Source organism: Stenella coeruleoalba, assembly GCF_951394435.1.
Source record: "Stenella coeruleoalba genome assembly, chromosome: 8".
In the NCBI taxonomy this organism is placed as follows: Eukaryota; Metazoa; Chordata; class Mammalia; order Artiodactyla; family Delphinidae; genus Stenella; species Stenella coeruleoalba.
This window is the reverse complement of record NC_137154.1, coordinates 16,124,295-16,142,161: the sequence shown is the minus strand read 5'-3', so window position 1 is coordinate 16,142,161 and position 17,867 is coordinate 16,124,295. Positions and strand designations below refer to the sequence as shown.

Sequence of the window (17,867 nt, the reverse complement as noted above, 5' to 3'; positions counted from 1 at the left end):
AGCTGATGGACATTTGGGTTGTTTCAACTTTTGGGCTATTAATGTACAAGTTTTTGTTTGAATGCGGTTTTCAATTCTTTTGAGTATATACCTAGGAATGGAATTAATGGGTCACATGGTAACTCTGCGTTTATCTTTTTGAGGAGCCACTAAATGGTTTTTCCCCAGTGGCTGTACCATCTTGCTTTCCTACCAGCAATGTACAAGGACTCCACTTTCTTTCTTTTTTTTTTAATTGCATAATTTCACTATCACGCAGAGAAAATTACTGCTAGATCTTTTTCTTTCTTTCCTTCTTTCCTTCTTTCTTTCTTTCTTTCTTTCTTTCTTTCTTTCGTCTGTGTTGGGTGTTTGTTGCTGCGCGCGGGCTTTCTCTAGCTGTGGAGAGCGGGGGCTACTCTTCATTGTGGTGTGCAGGCTTCTCATTGTGGTGGCTTCTGTTTTTGCAGAGCACGGGCTCTAGGCATGCGGGCTTCAGTACTTGTGGATTTCAGGCTCAGTAGTTGTGGCTCTCAGGCTCTAGAGTGCAGGCTCAGTAGTTGTGACACATGGGCTTAGTTGCTCCGCGACATGTGGGATCTTCCCTGACCAGGAATCGAACCTGTGTCCCCTGCATTGTCAGGCGGATTCTTAATCACTGCACCACCAGGGAAGTCCCCAAGGACTCACCTTTCTGTACGTCCTGACCAACACTTGCTGTTTTCCATTTTCTTTTTAAAAAAAATTATGGCCAAACTAGTTTGTCATTGTAGTTTTAACTTGTGTTTTCCTAATGATGTTGAACATTTTTTCATGTGCTTGTTAGCCACTTGTATATCTTTTTTGGATAAATATCTATGCAGGTCTTGACCATTTTAATATTGGGTTGTCTTTTTGTTGTTGAGTTGTAGGAATTCTTTATATATTTTGGGTATTGGTCCCTTATTAGATATATGATTTGCAAATACTTTTTCCCATTCTTTGGTTTGTCTTTTCACTCTCTTGATATTGTCCTTTGATGTACAAACAAATGTAGTTTTTTGGTTTTTTTTTTGCAGTATGCGGGCCCCTCACTGTTGTGGCCTCCCCTGCCGCGGAGCACAGGCTCCGGACACGCAGGCCCAGCGGCCATGGCCCATGGGCCCAGCGGCTCCGCAGCACGTGGGATCCTCCTGGACCGGGGCGCAAACCTGCGTCCCCTGCCTCGGCAGGCGGACTCTCAACCACTGCGCCACCAGGGAAGCCCACAAATTTAGTTTTGATGAGGTCCAACCTACCTATTTTTTTCTTTCGTTGCATATACTTTTGATGTACTTTTAGTAGCTTCTTAATTTTCCTTTCTGTACCCCTTCCACTTTCTAATATTCCTCACCTATTGCTAATATTTGTTGAGAATTTATAATATGGTAAGTTCCATGCTAAGTACATTGTATACATTATGCTGTTTAATTCTCAAACAATCCAGTATGGTGAGTACTATTATTAACATTATTTTATTGAGTCTTTACAGTACCTCTATGGGACAGATGGTGTTGTCTTCACTTTATAGATAAAGAAACTGAGACAGTAGAGGTTAAGCTCCTGATAGTTGGCAGAGTTTGCATTTGAACCTGGACTTGGAACCTTGCTGGTCTGATTTTACCACCCATGTTCTTAACCACTTCACATGCTCCCTTTGTACTTAAATGGCAAAAGCCTAAATAAAGGCTTTCCTCTGTGGGGTCTTACTAGGCCTGTGATCCAGAAGTAGTAACCTCTTTGTTCCCAGTCAGAATTCCTGCTCTCAGGAGGCCCCTTGTGTGTTACCCTCACATTTTGGGTATTCCCAAAGGAAGCCACAAAGCAGTTTGAATCCACTAAATCACGCAGAGGCAGAAGGATTAATAACCTTTTAATTCTTGCGCAAGGGTTTGCATTTTAAAGAGGATGTGGCATTCACTGAAATGAATCATTATCTGCCAAGGTTTTCAGTTAACCAAGTAAAGTGAAAGAATCAGGCAGAAGATATTTTTGGGTTTTGGTGCTGCCAGAATGTTATTACTCGGCCTTGCCTGGAAGTGGGCCCAGGGGATTAGCTGCCTTAAGTGGATCCTACTTTCTGCAGTTTCTTCCTTTTCTCTGTTCTGAACCTCTGGGTGCTTTCAATGTTGTCTTGTTCTGTTTTGCTTTTGTTTGTTAGTTTTGAAGTGGCAGATTATAACTGTCTGCCCCATTTGGTTGGGTCAAGGGAAAAGGAGGGAAGGTTAAGAGAGAGAGAGAGCTGTTCAGTAGGGAACCCAAGAGGACATAGTGGGAGAGGGGCCTATGCAGTTCTGGGATAGCATGTTTGTAAACTGACCCTTTTCTTTCCATAGTAGTATACTGTACTTGAGAAGAGGTGTGTACTTCCCCAAACCGTGAAGTTGTGGGAAATGCCCACAGTATCAAGGTTGATGCATAATCTGATGGTTTTTCCTATAAAAATTCTTTAATAAAATATGATGAGAACAAGTTGTAGTTGTCTTTATTTTGCATCACTTTCACTGCTTCTCTTTAATAAAAATGCAGGAAGTTGCTGCCGTTTTATTAACTTGCAGGCTGCATGCCTCTCTTCTTTGTTCTTTGTTAAATATGAGCTGGCATGTGTTAGACTACTTTAGCATTTGCTGTTAGGACTTCAGTGGTTTCTAAATTCAGCCTGGCTAAGCCTGTTCCCTGTTTGCCTGAATCAATTGGGACTGCTATTTTTAGCAACAAAAGGGGATTGAAATAGCAATTTTCTTTCCCTGTAATAGATCCCCAAGAGGAATACTGATGCAAGCTCTCTGTCATTTTCTATTCTCGCCACCCAGCAAAAGCACTCAGAGGAACGGCAGCTGTCGTGGTTTGCGGCAGTATTAATCTTTAATCAATCGAGTGTTTTCAGCATTCAGGTGTTGGGGGAGGGGTGGGGAGGGGTGGGGAGGGAAGGGTCAGGAGAAGGAACCTGCTTGGAATAACTTAAGCTGTCATGCATGGGCTCTGCAGTCAGAATTTGGTGGGTAGTGGCAGAGAATAGAGAGAAGAGCTAAAAATAGCATGTGTGCTTCCAGTGTACCTCTAGTCTATTTTTGATGTTTGATTTTGATAAGGTTGATTGGGTTCTTACTAAAAATATCTGTTCCTAGCAAGTTGAGGACAAAAAGAGTAGAATATTTTTAACCTACACAAACAGAAGCATTTTTGTTGACTTTATAAAATCTGGAAGCTGAGCCCTGGTCAGTTGCCAGTATTTTATATAATCTGTAACAAGCTAGACACTTCTGGATGCCAAGTTGGGATATTCTTTATAGTTGTCAGTTTCCATCTTCTCAAAGGCTTGCAAATTTGGTTTCTGGTGTTATATTTATATATGAAAACATAAGCCTTTTTGAATCTCCTCTTTCCCCCCTCCCTTCTCTCCTTCCTCTACCTCAGTTCTGGCCCTGGCTGTCATAAATTATACTCTCACAACCCATAGGGTTGTGGGTAATACCTGAGGCCACTGGGTTATGCATGGGCAATACCTGTAGCTTTTTTCTGTGTATTGTTGAAAACTACCTTAAGTTATACACTTGCTCCATGGCAAAGTGGAATCTGAGAACACCGAGTGTTAATTGAAGAAGCCAATCTTAATGACAAGAACAGAGAACTGTCCTTTGAAAATGTGTATCTGTAGATTCATCATAAACTAAGTTAAACTTCTGAAATTTCTTAAATTTTATTTTCGATCACTGATTCTTGATGTTGAGAGGGGCTGAAGAGTAGGTGGGGTTGTGTACAGTAGGTGATTGGGTGTTATTTCTAAAAAAGTGGGTAAAGCAGTGGGGAGTGTCACAAGAGGCTAGTTTTCCATTCATAATCTCCTTTTATTCATTCACTCATCTCACAAAACCTCATTCATCATCTGCTTTTTGCCAGGCACCGTGCTAGCACTTAGACTGTGGTGACCCAGACCCTTATGGAAACCTATATGATGAATGTCATGCAGGGGAGGTACAGAGTACCATGGGGCCAGTGAGCTATGAGAGCCTGCTAGTCTAGAGGTCAAGGAAAGCTTAAGGGAGAGATGTTCAAGTGAAGATGTCAAGGATGGGAGAGAGAAAGTGGGGGATGTGAAATTGGGAGTAGAGGGAACAACATTTGTGAAAAGAGAGCATGTTACCTCGTAGGAACTGGAAGAAATTCAGCATGACTAGGGCAGTGGGTGGTAGGGGGAAAGTGATGAGAGGTGAGGTCAGCTCATGGAAGACCTTGTAAAGAATAAGGGCAGTGGGAAATGACTGACAGATTTTTGGCAGGGAAGTGATGTCACATCTGCCCAATGGAGTGATCACTTTGGCTGCAGTGTGGAGAACGAGTTGGAGAGGAATAAGAAAGGGAGCAAGGGGCTTCCCTGGTGTTGCAGTGGTTAAGAATCCGCCTGCCAATGCAGGGGACACAGGTTTAAGCCCTGCTCGGGGAAGATCCCACATGCCACGGAGCCACTAAGCCCATGTGCCACAACTACTGAGCCTGCGCTCTAGAGCCTGCGAGCCACAACTACTGAGCCCGAGTGCCACAACTACTGAAGCCTGCGTGCCTAGAGCCCATGCTCTGCAGCAAGAGAAGCCACCCAATGAGAAGCCCGCGCGCCGCAATGAAGAGTAGCGCCCAGCTTGCCGCAACTAGAGAAAAACCCGTGCACAGCAACAAAGACCCAATGCAGCAAAAATAAAAATAAATAAATAAATTAAAAAAAAAAAAGGGAGCAGGTAAAGTAGTTAGAAGGCTGTTGCAGTAGTTCTTGTGGGAGATGAATGCTGGTAGCCCCAGGTGGTGGCAATGGGGAGACGTGACTAGATTTGTGTTCCAGGTTTTATATAATTAGCAATAGGGAAATATTGTTGCTTCTTGACAGAAGAATGAGATCGTAAAAATGGTGTTTGAGAAAGATAATTCTTAGCTGTGTATTGCATGAATCAAGCGGGAAGGAACTGAAAGGGTCATTGCACAAGTCCTTGTGTGTTGGGATGATAGCTTAGACTAGGGTGAGAGCTGTTGTGAGAAATAACTGGATAATATCAATGAAGTACCTTGAGCAAATAGTCTTATAATGATGTGAATAGTGTCGATGAAAATAATAAACAATCAGTAATGAGACTAGAAAAAGAGTTCTATTTGAACTGAACTGAGAACTATAGCTGGGGAAACAGCCTTCAGATAACTCTTGAGAAACTGCTCCTGAGAAGCCTGGTTTTCAGTATGGTTTTATATCTTGTCGGAAGAGAGAACATTAAACAACTCAGGGATACATTAAAGGTTTCCAAAAAAACGACCAGCATGTACACGGTGAGTCAGTATGGCCTTGGCGAAGGGAGTCTTATCATCAAAGGAGTACCAGCATTGGCGTCCCAGGAAGGGAGACAGTTAATCTTTATTTTTAACGTGGACGTTCTTTACTTCTCATCAATGCGCCCTTTTCTTTAATAATTAAAGCAGATGTACAGTGTGTGTTTGATAGGCCACAAACAGGCTGTTTCAGTTAAAATAAAATTCAAGTTAACTCATATATAAGCCAGAATGGCTTCCCTATACCTCAAGATGTGAAAATTTATTTTATCAATATTAAATATTTTGGTTTAACAATTTACTGACAGCTTACTCTTGCTTTTCTGGCCCTGTAATAGTCACTTTAACAATATAGAAGTTTATTTATTTTTCACCCAGTTTAAAGAAGACCAGACAGACTTTTTGTGTATGTTGGTTTTTTTTTTTTTTTGGCTACTCCTCGCAGCATGCAGGATCTTAGTTTCCCAAGGAGGGATCAAACCTGCGCCCCCTGCAGTGGAAGCTCGGAGTCCTAACCACTGGACTGCCAGGGAATTCCCACTTTTTGTGTATGTTTGATTCTCTGTGGTAAGCAGTTAATAAAAAAAGAACTGATTGGTTGAAAAAAAAACCTGGCATAGAAATTCCATGGAGTCATGAAAAACCTTGATTTCTACGAGTATGTTCCTTCATCTTAGCCCATGGCTTCTACCCTCAAGGTTACTTCCTAATTCAAGACTGCTGGAGCTACAGCCATCATTTTTTGAATTGGCTAGACGATGGGCAGAAAGGGGCCTCTCCCTGCTGAGTCACTCCTTTAAGCAGCCTTTCTCAAAGTCCCTCCCAACACTGCATCTTATTTTCAAGATTTAATCCCATGGCCACACCTAGCCGCTAGGGAGGTTGTGTTCCAGGCCACGATTGCTGCAAAGAAGGAAGGGAAGGATGGGTACTGAGGAAGACAGCAGGCTCTGGCCCGTGTGTGTGCAGAACATGAGAAGGATGGGTCCCCAGGATGGTTTTTGCACGTTGCATCATCTTTCGGTGTGGCTATGAGTGCTTAATTTTTTCATCTTAAGAAAATGCAAAAAACAAGCAGTATTTCTAATTTGGATGATTTGGAAGCTGGTGTTTGTTTCATTTGGTTTTCATTGCAAGGTGGTAGGTATATCAGGGTGATAGTGCTTAGATCGTGTTTCTCAAAAGACCTACCAAGAAATGATCTTAGGTACTGCATTGATGAATATTTTAAAATGTTAATGGTTTTTTTACATACATATTTTACACTAATCTATATTTATTGAAACCGGTAGTCTTTTACAATAATCAAGTAGTTAAGTAAATAGTAGTCCAGTAATTAAGATTTCTATTAAATTTAATTCTTTAAAAATCAGTTTTAAGAATGTATTAGGTGACCTTAGGAAACACTGACTTAAGCAGTGCTACACTGATTTTTGGAAAACTGGAATAGATGAAGAACCTGCTGGATCAGTTTACACCATCTTTCTATTGCTGGTAGGAAAGGACTTCTGTTTTTGGAAAGGCAATACAAGCACACGGTTAAAAAATACCAACAGTAAGAAGAGTAAAAAATAGTAACCTCTTCCCTGTATTTCCCCAATGCCCCAGAACAACTGCCAAAAGACTTTTGATTTAAGGTACCCTTTAATTAGCTTCAGTAGTTGTGGCTTGTGGGCTCTAGAGCGCAGGCTCAGTAGTTGTGACGCACGGGCTTAGTTGCTCCGCTGCATGTGGGATCTTCCCGGACCAGGGCTCAAACCCGTGTCCCCTGCATTGGCAGGCGGATTCTTAACCACTGCGCCACCAGGGAAGACCCAAGGATTTTTTTTTCTATCCAACTGTGAGCTGCTGTCTCTGCTACTACTGTTGGAAGGTATGTAGCTTTAAAGCAAAGAATATATCTTTAAAAGCAAAGGCAGGATAATCCTTGTCCCCATCCTCCCTGTCTTAAATAAACAAATTTATTATTATTAATTTTTGGCATCAAGTAAAACTTTTATGAGTGAGTAAAGTTTGACAGATGACTTGGTTGTGTCTGTACATTATTTCAAAGATATTACCTATCATATGACTTAGAGAACTAAAGAATTTGTCATTTCCTTCGATGGGGAAATGATACTTGATCCCCCATTGCCTGGCCATTGTACGTGACTCTGATTATTATAGAACTGCAGTGGTGCTTACAGAGATGAATAAAGGAGGCTCTTGGTTTCCAATTTTATTTTTTGTTTCTTTGTGCCCATAAAAATAATTTTTATACTTTTCTGTTTTCTCAGGAAAAAAACATACTTGTGAGGCAGTATCTGACTTATGTGTAACTATACAGTTCTGCATTTGGTTTTGAGAATTATCAGAATATGGAAAAGTGATATTTTTATTTATCTAAAAAGATCAGAGGCTAAATTTTTAATATTTATACAATTTAAAAAATTTTAATATTTATACAATTTAAAGTCATATTATTTCTGTTTAATATTTGAAGTCTTAACCGTGAAATGGGTGATTTATGGAACACCTAATAACCACAGTGGGTCTTTATACATCATTGTATTCTCTGTAGTCATACACATAATAGTTTCTAAAAAGTGTTAGTTTGATTTAAATTTGATAGTTAATAGCAGATGATAGGAAAAAAATGTTCTTGTTGGGAGCATAAAGCTAAATCTTTTGAGAAGTGTGTTTAGTATTCTCAACTTAGTCTACTTTAAAATGTTTAAGAGGGACTTTGGGGGACTTCCAGTTTTAAAATAGCCAAGTAACAGTATTTCTAGCCTTTATCTCTTGGAAATCCTCTCTAATAATTAGGAGAATAAGGAACAGAAAGCACCATTTTGATGAAACTAGGGAACTTCTGAAATCCCTCATCCCCAGTCATAGCGAATGAAGTTGGAAGAGTGATAACTAACCTTACTGAGCCGACACCTGAGTGCTCATGGATGGTCCACATTGGGAAGCAAGCAAGTTTGCTCTGCACCCCAGAAAAGCACAGGAATTACAAGTATCAGGTACCTCAAAAGACAGGGATGGGGAAGGGCACTGAACCAGATGTGCTTGAGACTCCAGAAAATTGGGCACAGAAGAGGGCAGAGGTGAGATACGAGACTGAGAACAGGGGTTAGGTGAAAAGTCTACAGACTAATAGCTGCCCAACTACCCAGCAGCCAGAAGACTGGAATTTGGGAAATGCTTAAGAGATACTGAAGGGTCCTAGGGAAAATGCAGATACTGACTTGTGGATTCCCTAATCAAAAAGCTGGTTTGCCCATCGATTACCCTGTAGTGGGGGTCACAGCATAGTCATCCCACCCGTGTACACTAATTGCCATGTTATTGCCTCCAAGATGAGAGAGACCAAAACAATCAAAAGGAACTTAGAGGAAACAGAATAAAAGAGTAGAAGAAAGTGTAAATATGTCAACAAAGTCTAATTAATGTCCTCAGAGATAAGAGAAGATAGTGGATTTATAATAAGAGTAAACTGCTGCTTTAAAAAGAGAAAGAGCAATCAGAATACAGAAGAGCTCTTCAAAATTAAAAAATTGGCAACTTAAGTTTAAAAAGTCAGTAGAACATTTGGAAGATAAAAGGTGAAGAAATTTCCAGGAAAGTAAACAAGAAGAAAAGTAAGATTCATAGAGAAACTCTTACAGTCTGAACTCTGATTAATGGAAATTCTAGAGAAGAATGTGAAGAAATTATCAAAGAATTAATACATAAGAAAATTGCCAGAATTGAAGATCATGGATTTTCAGGCCCATCAGCACCAATGAATGGAAAAGCACCCAGCCCAAGCTCTGTTACCAGGACAGAGTCGTAAAGATTAAGTAACAATCCTAAAAGCCCCAGTGACCAAAAAGTTCATTTGCAAATTGTCTGAAATCAGAATGGTGAAACATTCTTTTTAAACAATACTGGTGCAGTGGAGAGTTGTTTTTAATTTTTTGTTAAAACTTATCTGTTTAGAATTCCATACCTAGTGTCGACTTAAAAACAAATGCACAACCTAAAAGTTGAAATTTATGTTTTATTCGGTGGACATACTGAGGACTTAAGCCCAGGAGACAGCCTCTCAAATAGCACTGAGGGAGGTAAGGGAGGAGCCAGGTTACATAGGAGTTTTCGCAACAAAACCAAGTAATCAAAAGATTATTGTTAATTAAAGAAAACCAGACTTCTCAAGTTAATGAATTTAGCACTTTTCCATATATGGGAAGATGCAAGAGACTGCATTTATTGAAGTCATTCCTTTGATATGCACCCTAAAAGGCCAGTATCCTGTTTCTCTCCATCCTGAACCCCCTCAGGGTGGACACGTGGGGGTGGCTATGGCTTGATGGCCTCAACATCTGTTCTTTACTGATATGGCAGGTGACATTCTTTGTCCACACTAGTTAAACTATTATGTGTGAAGTTAGAAATATAAAAATGTAAAAAAAATTTGCTTCAAACTGTCACATGAAGAGACGTGATAACCAAATTTAATATGATATTCTGGATGGCATCCTACAACAGAAGGACACTCAGTAACAAGACAGTCTGAAAAAATATGAACTTTAGTTAATAATAATGTATCATAATTGGTTCATTAATTGTGACAAATTTACCACACTAATGTAAGATGTTAGTAATAGGATAAACTGGCTTGGAGTATAGGGAATACTCTGTATTATCTTCGCTTTTTTTTTTTTTTTGGTAAGTCTAAAACTTATTTTAAAATCTAAAATTTACTTTTAAAATGTTTACAAAATGTATCTTCATGCATCCTTTCTTGGGAAGCTAGATGTGCTGCATAATGAGGGAATAGAACAAGATCTAGAAAATAAGAGCTTCAACCCAGGAGAGACAGTCTAGGGGAATTCCCAAGATTATGTTCTAGAACAATAGCTGTGCCACAGAGTATTCCAGGTTGGGGGAGGATGAAAGCTGGAGTGCTCTGTGAAGGCGATCTTTAAGGGGGGAAAAAAAAAAGTAATGGAACAAATTGATGGGGTTGATCATGTGGAAAATTATATCGAGGGGCTGTTAGAGACTGGGGGAAATTTTAAAAAGAAAACTACGCAAATGCAATAAAAAGGCAATTTTAATTCCAGGAGAACAAAAACGTTGCTTAGGAAAGAGAATGTAATTCTACTATACTGTTTGGTTCACTAGTGGATAATATATTTTTCTAGCCACAGTAATTGTTGTATAATAAAGAATTTGACTGACCTTTGTTCCTGGGAGGGAGCATCTAGATCCTTGGAATTTCCTAAGTGATAGGAGTGTCTTTGTTATTTATGGTGGGCTCTGATAGTTTATACTAATGAAATCACTCAAGGTGGGACTGTACAGAGCTTCAGGATGGGGGCTGGTCCTGCCAGAAACACCAACCATGTGATTAGAAGATTGGAGCTTTGAGCCTTGTGATACCAACTCAACCTTGCAACCTCTGGGGAGGGAAGGGGGGAGGTTTGGAGATTGAGTTCAGTCCTGTGACCAATGATTCAGTCAGCCATGCCTTTGTAATGAAACCCAGTGAAAACTCTGGACCCTTAAACTTGATGTAGATTCTTCCTAGTGGGTGAACACATTGATGTACTGGGTGAGGGTGGGGGGATGACCTGCCCTGATTCAGAGAGGGCATGGAAGCTCTGCATTTGGGACCACCCTTGACGTTGCCCTAAGTGGCTTATTCATTTGGTTGGTCCTGATTTGTATCCTTTATTATAAAGCCGTAATCATGAACTGTAAGTTATCCTGATGTCTGTGAGTCATTCTAGTGAATTATTGAACCTGAGGAGTTATGGGAACCGGGAACTTTGCAGTCAAGTAGTCACAAGTGTTGGTGGCCTAGGGACCCCTGAGCTTGTGGCTGGTGTCTGCATTGTGGGCAGTTTTGCTGGGGACCATGTCTTTCACCTGTGGGATCTATACTAACTCTGGGTGGTTAATATCATAATTGAGTTGCAGTATTACATAAGGTAAACACTGACAAGTGACAGAATCTTGTGATATAACTTCATTGGAAGGATGGGGAAAATATAAAGGGAGTAAAAGTTCTCATCAACCCTAATGAGTCAAGTAATATATTGATGAATCAGGAAATTACAGTGTAACATAGGATTTAGAACATGTAAAGATAAGGAAAAACAATTGAAAGCAATAAAAGTGGTTGCTTCTGGGGAAGGAATAGGAAGGTGCAGAAGGATAGGGATAAAGTCCTGTTTTTTTTTTTTTTGCGGTACGCGGGCCTCTCACTGTTGTGGCCTCTCCAGTTGCGGAGCACAGGCTCCGGACGCGCCGGCTCAGCGGCCATGGCTCACGGGCCCAGCCGCTCCGTGGCATGTGGGATCTTCCTGGACCGGGGCATGAACCCGTGTCCCCTGCATCGGCAGGCGGACTCTCAACCACTGTGCCACCAGGGAAGCCCCAGTCCTGGTATTTTTGGCCTAAAAATTTGTAATTGTTATCTTTTTTGGACTAAGTTATGTATTAGACATAAATAAAATCACTTTAAAAAGAAGGAGCTTGACTGTAGGCTGTCAGTAGTTCATCAGGAAATAAACTTGGACAGTGAGATGTGTGTATGTGGGGGGTGTTTTGGGGGATGCTCTCAGGAAGAGCACCTGTGAGGAAGCAAAGGAAGCCGAGTAGGGCAGAGGGAGAAGTCAAACTGTGATGCAGGAGTCAAACCTGATCCCACGGGAAGCTCTGAACCTGGGATGGTGCTTCAGAGATGCTTAAGTGATGCTTAAGGGAGCTGGATCTTTGTGTGGACCAGTCATTAGACATGTACTGCCCAGGGGAGGAACTATAACCTTGGGCAAGGCAGCTCCCTTTGGCTCAGGGCAGTTCCTGGGAGATGCTCACTTGTGAGCTGACAGCAGATAACACTCCTGGCAAGAGGATTGCCTGAAGATCTCTGTGCTGGAAGGGAGGATGTGGTTGGTGCTCTAACAGTACCCATTACAAACTCGAAAAACTGGAGAATCTAGAAAAGGAAGGTTTGATATCCCTTAGGCAAATTTTATAATCTCTAGTCCTGGCATATTCTGAGCTATCCAGGATTTTTTTTAAATTTATTTTATTTATTTTTGGCTGTGTTGGGTCTTTGTTGCTGTGCGCGGGCTTTCTCTAGTTGCGGCGAGCGGGGACTACTCTTCTTTGCAGTGCGTGGGCTTCTCATTGCGTACTGTGTTAATATATCCTAATTTACTTACTCATTATCTTGTAGTTTATTATTTGGGCTTGTTTACCAATTATAGGTAAATAAAGCTACCATGGACATTGTTTTGGTAACATGATGCCTATTACCTCTTGGAAATTGTTAAGTCATAGATAGGCACACATTTATTTCTGGACATAATGTAAAATCGTTTTTCCAAAATGACTGTGTCAATTTACAGTGCCACCAGCAGTGTATGAGAGTTCTAGTTGCTCCACATCCTTGTCAATACTTGGTATTGCAGTCTTTTAAATTTTAGCCATTGTCATGGATATTCATTCCTAAATTTGAGCCACTGGTAATTGCTCCATCTTTTACATCAAGTACAATTGACCATTGAACAGTATGGGGGGGTTAGGGGCACGGACCCTCCATACAGTTGGAAATTGAAGTATAACTTTACATTTGGCTCTCAGTGTCTGGATCTTGCATCCGAGGTTTTGCATCTGTGGATTCAACCAACCTTGGATCGTGTAGTACTGTAGTATGTATTTATTGGAAAAAATATCCACGTATAGGTGGACCCTTGCAGTTCAAACCCATGTTGTTCAAGGGTCAACTGTATTACACAGGTCTTGTGTCTAATTGGTGGGTCCTAACTGTGATCAGTTCTCCATTGTAATTCTTAAACTAAACTGTTACTATTTTCTTTTCTCAGTTGTCACGGGTAGTACTGATGGAATTGGAAAATCATATGCAGAAGAGGTAGGTAATTTTCAAGACTTTTCTTTTTGGTATAAGAATATAAGAACAGATATAGAATGATCTCTTACAGTAGTTTTGATTTTTGAAGTTAAAAGCACAAATATAGTGTTACACTATATAATAGATGTACTTTGTTTCGATCTTGTTAGAAATGCTATGTTCGCTTAAACACAACTTTAAAACAAATTTTTGTGCAAAATGTGTGTCAAACTTTTTATCCTGGAAAGTTGGAGTTGTGAAAATTTTAGTGTAATTTTATTTTATATTGTGTAACTATAGACAGTTCTCAGTTTTTAAAGTTAATTGTTTTGGATTATTTTCCAAAAGGTAGACAGATTATTAGAGAGTGGTTACATCTCCAAACAAGTCCATGGCATCATTTTCACAAGAAGGACTGTGATGGATGGACAGATATTGACAGACACAGGCAAAAGATTCAAGTTCTCTGTAATGTAATTGAAGGAAGGGAAACCATGATAGTTTGAAGACCACTGTACAAAGCTCTCCTGTGAAGGAGAGCTTCCCTGCCTTCCAGTTCCACAGAGGCACCAATAGCCTCTGATATTGCCCGATTGTGATGAAGGTCCTGACAGATCCATTGAATCTCTCATTTGTCCTTTAAAAAGGGTTTTAAAAAAAAAAATCCTTTGTTTTCCCAGCTTTTTATTTTGAGTATAAAGACTACAGAAAAGTTTCAGGAAGAGTATACAATGAACACCCATACACCTTTCACAAGGATTGGCCAGCTGTTAACATTTTGCTACATTTAACTTATAATTTGGCTGGACTATTTGGGAGTTACAGACATTGTAACAGTTCACTCCTAAATATTTCAGCTTGAAACTTCAGAGAACTAGAATATTCACCATTGTAACCACAGTACAGTGGTCACACATAGGAAGTTTAACTTGACACAATACTGTTATACAATATACAGTCCATATACAAGTTTCCCAATTGTCCCATTAATGTATTTCATAGAGCTTCTTTTTTTGTTCCAAAATCCACTTAAGGATTATGCATTGCTGCTTTTTTTTTATTTTTATTTTTTTTGCGGTACGTGGGCCTCTCACTGTCGTGGCCTCTCCTGTTGCGGAGCACAGGCTCCGCACGCGCAGGCCCAGCGGCCATGGCTCACGGGCCCAGCTGCTCCGCGGCATGTGGGATCCTCCTGGACCGGGGCATGAACCCGCGTACCCTGCATCGGCAGGTGGACTCACAACCACTGCGCCACCAGGGAAGCCCCATGCATTGCTTCTTAATGTCGTATCTCTTGACTAGGAGAGTTCCCTAGCCCCTCCTTTTTTTCTCTTTTTTCTTTTATAACAGTGGCATTTTTTAAAAAACCTAGGCCAGTTGTTTTGTAGATTTCTCAATTTGGGTTTGTCTGATTGTTTCCTCATGATTATATTCAAGTTAAGTATTTTTTAGCAGGAATGCTACACAGGTGATACTGTATTCTTTTGAGTTTATCTTATCAGGAGCCACAAGAAGTCCATTTGTTCCTTTATTGATTATGTTAAAATAAATCATTTATTAAGATGTTGTCTACCATAATTTTCCATTATAAAAGTACCTTTTCCCCTTTGTAATTAATAAAGAATCTGTGGGATGATACTTTGAGACTGTATGGATATTTCATTTTCCAACAGTCTTCCACCCAACATGTGTTGCTGTTTTTTGCCTAAATTAGTTGTTACTAGGGTGGTTTAAAAACGGTAATTTTCTGAAAATTTGAATTTTATTTAATTTAATTTTTTATACAGCAGGTTCTTATTAGTCATCAGTTTTATCCACATCAGTGTATACATGTCAATCCCAATTGCCCAATTCATCACACCACCACCACCAGCCCCGCTGCTTCCCGCCCTTGGTGTCCATACGTTTGTTCTCTACATCTGTGTCTCTATTTCTGCCCTGCACACCTGTTCATCTGTACCACTTTTCTGGGTTCCACATAATATGCGTTAATAGACGATATTTGTTTTTCTCTTTCTGACTTGCTGCACTCTGTATGACAGTCGCTAGATCCATCCATGTCTCTACAAATGACCCAATTTCGTTCCTTTTTATGGCTGAGTAATATTCCATTGTATATATGTGCCACATCTTCTTTATCCATTCATCTGTCGATGGGCATTTAGGTTGCTTCCATGACCTGGCTATTGTAAATAGTGCTGCAGTGAGCATTGGGGTGCATGTGTCTTTTTGAATTATGGTTTTCTCTGGGTATATGCCCAGTAGTGGGATTGCTGGGTCATAGGGTAATTCTATTTTTAGTTTTTTAAGGAACCTTCATGCTTTTATCCATAGTGGCTGTATCAGTTTACATTCCCACCAACAGTGCAAGAGGGTTCCCTTTTCTCCACACCCTCTCCAGCATTTGCTGTTTCTAGATTTTCTGATGATGCACATTCTAACTGGTGTGAGGTGATACCTCATTGTAGTTTTGATTTGCATTTCTCTAATAATTAGTGATGTTGAGCAGCTTTTCATGTGCTTCCTGGCCATCTGTATGTCTTCTTTGGAGAAATGTCTGTTTAGGTCTTCTGCCCAGTTTTGGATTGGGTTGTTTGTTTTTTTAGTATTGAACTGCATGAACTGTTTGTATATTTTGGAGATTAATTCTTTGTATGTTGATTCGTTTGCAAACATTTCCTCCCATTCTGAGGGTTGTCTTTTCGTCCTGTTTGTAGTTTCCTTTGCTTTGCAAAAGGTTTTAAGTTTCATTAGGTCCCATTTGTTTGTTTTTATTTCCATTACTCTAGGAGGTGGATCAAAAAAGATCTTGCTGTGATTTATGTCAAAGAGTGTTCTTCCTGTGTTTTCCTCTAAGAGTTTTATGGTGTCCAGTCTTACATTTAGGTCTTTAATCCATTTGGGGTTTACTTTTGTGTATGGTGTTAGGGAGTGTTGTAATTTCATTCTTTTACATGTAGCTGTCCAGTTTTCCCAGCACCACTTACTGAAGAGACTGTCTTTTCTCCATTGTATATCCTTGCCTCCTTTGTCATAGATTAGTTGATCATAGGTGCATGGGTTTGTCTCTGGGCTTTCTATCCTGTTCCATTGATCTATATTTGTTTTTGTGCTGGTACCATATTGTCTTGATTACTGTAGTTTTATAGTATAGTCTGAAGTCAGGGAGTCTGATTCCTCCAGCTCTGTTTTTTTCCCTCAAGACTGCTTTGGCTATTTGGGGTCTTTTGTGTCTCCATACAGAATTTATGATTTTTTGTTCTAGTTCTGTAAAAAATGCCACTGGTGATTTGATAGGGATTGCACTGAATCTGTAGATTGATTTGGGTTGTATAGTCATTTTCATAATATTGATTCTTCCAATCCAAGAACATGGTATGTCTGTCCATCTGTTTATATCATCTTTAATTTCTTTCATTAGTGTCTTATAGTTTTCTGCATACAGGTCTTTTGTCTCCCTAGGTAGGTTTATTCCTAGGTATTTTATACTTTTTGTTGCAGTGGTAAATGGGAGTGTTTCCTTAATTTCGCTTTCAGATTTTTCATCATTAGTGTATAGGAATGCAAGAGATTTCTGTGCATTCATTTTGTATCCTGCAACTTTACCAGATTCATTGATTAGCTCTAGTAGTTTTCTGGTGGCATCGTTCAGATTCTCTATGTATAGTATCATGTCATCTGCAAACAGTGACAATTTGTATTCCTTTTATTTCTTTTTCTTCTCTGATTGCTGTGGCTAGGACTTCCAAAACTATATTGAATAATAGTGGCGAGAGTGGACATCCTTGTCTTGTTCCTGATCTTAGAGGAAATGCTTTCAGCTTTTCACCATTGAGAATGATGTTTGCTGTGGGTTTGTCGTATATGGCCTTTATTATGTTGAGGTAGGTTCCCTCTATGCCCACTTTCTGGAGAGTTTTTATCATAAATGGATGTTCAATTTTGTCAAAAGCTTTTTCTGCACCTATTGAGATGATCATATGGGTTTTATTCTTCAATTTGTTAATATGGTATATCACATTGATTTGTGTATATTGAAGAATCCTTGCATCCCTGGTATAAATCCCACTTGATCGTGGTGTATGATCCTTTTAATGTGTTGTTGGATTCTGTTTGCTAGTGTTCTGTTGAGGATTTTTGCATCTATATTCATCAGTGATATTGGTCTATAATTTTCTTTTTTTGTAGTATCTTTGTCTGGTTTTGGTATCAGGATGATGGTGGCCTCATAGAATGAGTTTGGTAGTATCCCTTCCTCTGCAATTTTTTGGAAGAGTTTGAGAAAGATGGGTATTAGCTTTTCTCTAACTATTTGATAGAATTCACCCGTGAAACCATCTGGTCCTGGGCTTTTGTTTGTTGGAAGGTTTTTAATCACAGTTTCAATTTCATTACTTGTGATTGGTCTGTTCATATTTTCTATTTCTTCCTGGTTCAGTCTTGGAAGGTTATACCTTTCTAAGAATTTGTCCATTTCTTCCAGGTTGTCCATTTTATTGGCATAGAGTTGCTTGTAGTAGTCTCCTATGATGCTTTGTATTTCTGCAGTGTCCGTTGTAACTTCCCCTTTTTCATTTCTAATTTTATTGATTTGAGTCCTCTTCCTCTTTTTCTTGATGAGTCTGGCTAATGGTTTATCAATTTTGTTTATCTTCTCAAAGAACCAGCTTTT

General features: G+C 39.7%; 1 protein-coding gene across 1 annotated transcript in view; it reads left to right on the top strand.

Annotated features, from left to right (window-relative positions):
• HSD17B12 (hydroxysteroid 17-beta dehydrogenase 12) overlaps positions 1-17,867 on the top strand; it is a 164,446-nt gene that overhangs the window by 38,382 nt on the left and 108,197 nt on the right. Inside the window, exon 2 of the mRNA XM_079930682.1 lies at positions 13,170-13,216. Within this exon, the coding sequence (XP_079786808.1) occupies positions 13,170-13,216 (47 nt within the window). The remainder of the gene's footprint in view (positions 1-13,169; positions 13,217-17,867) is intronic.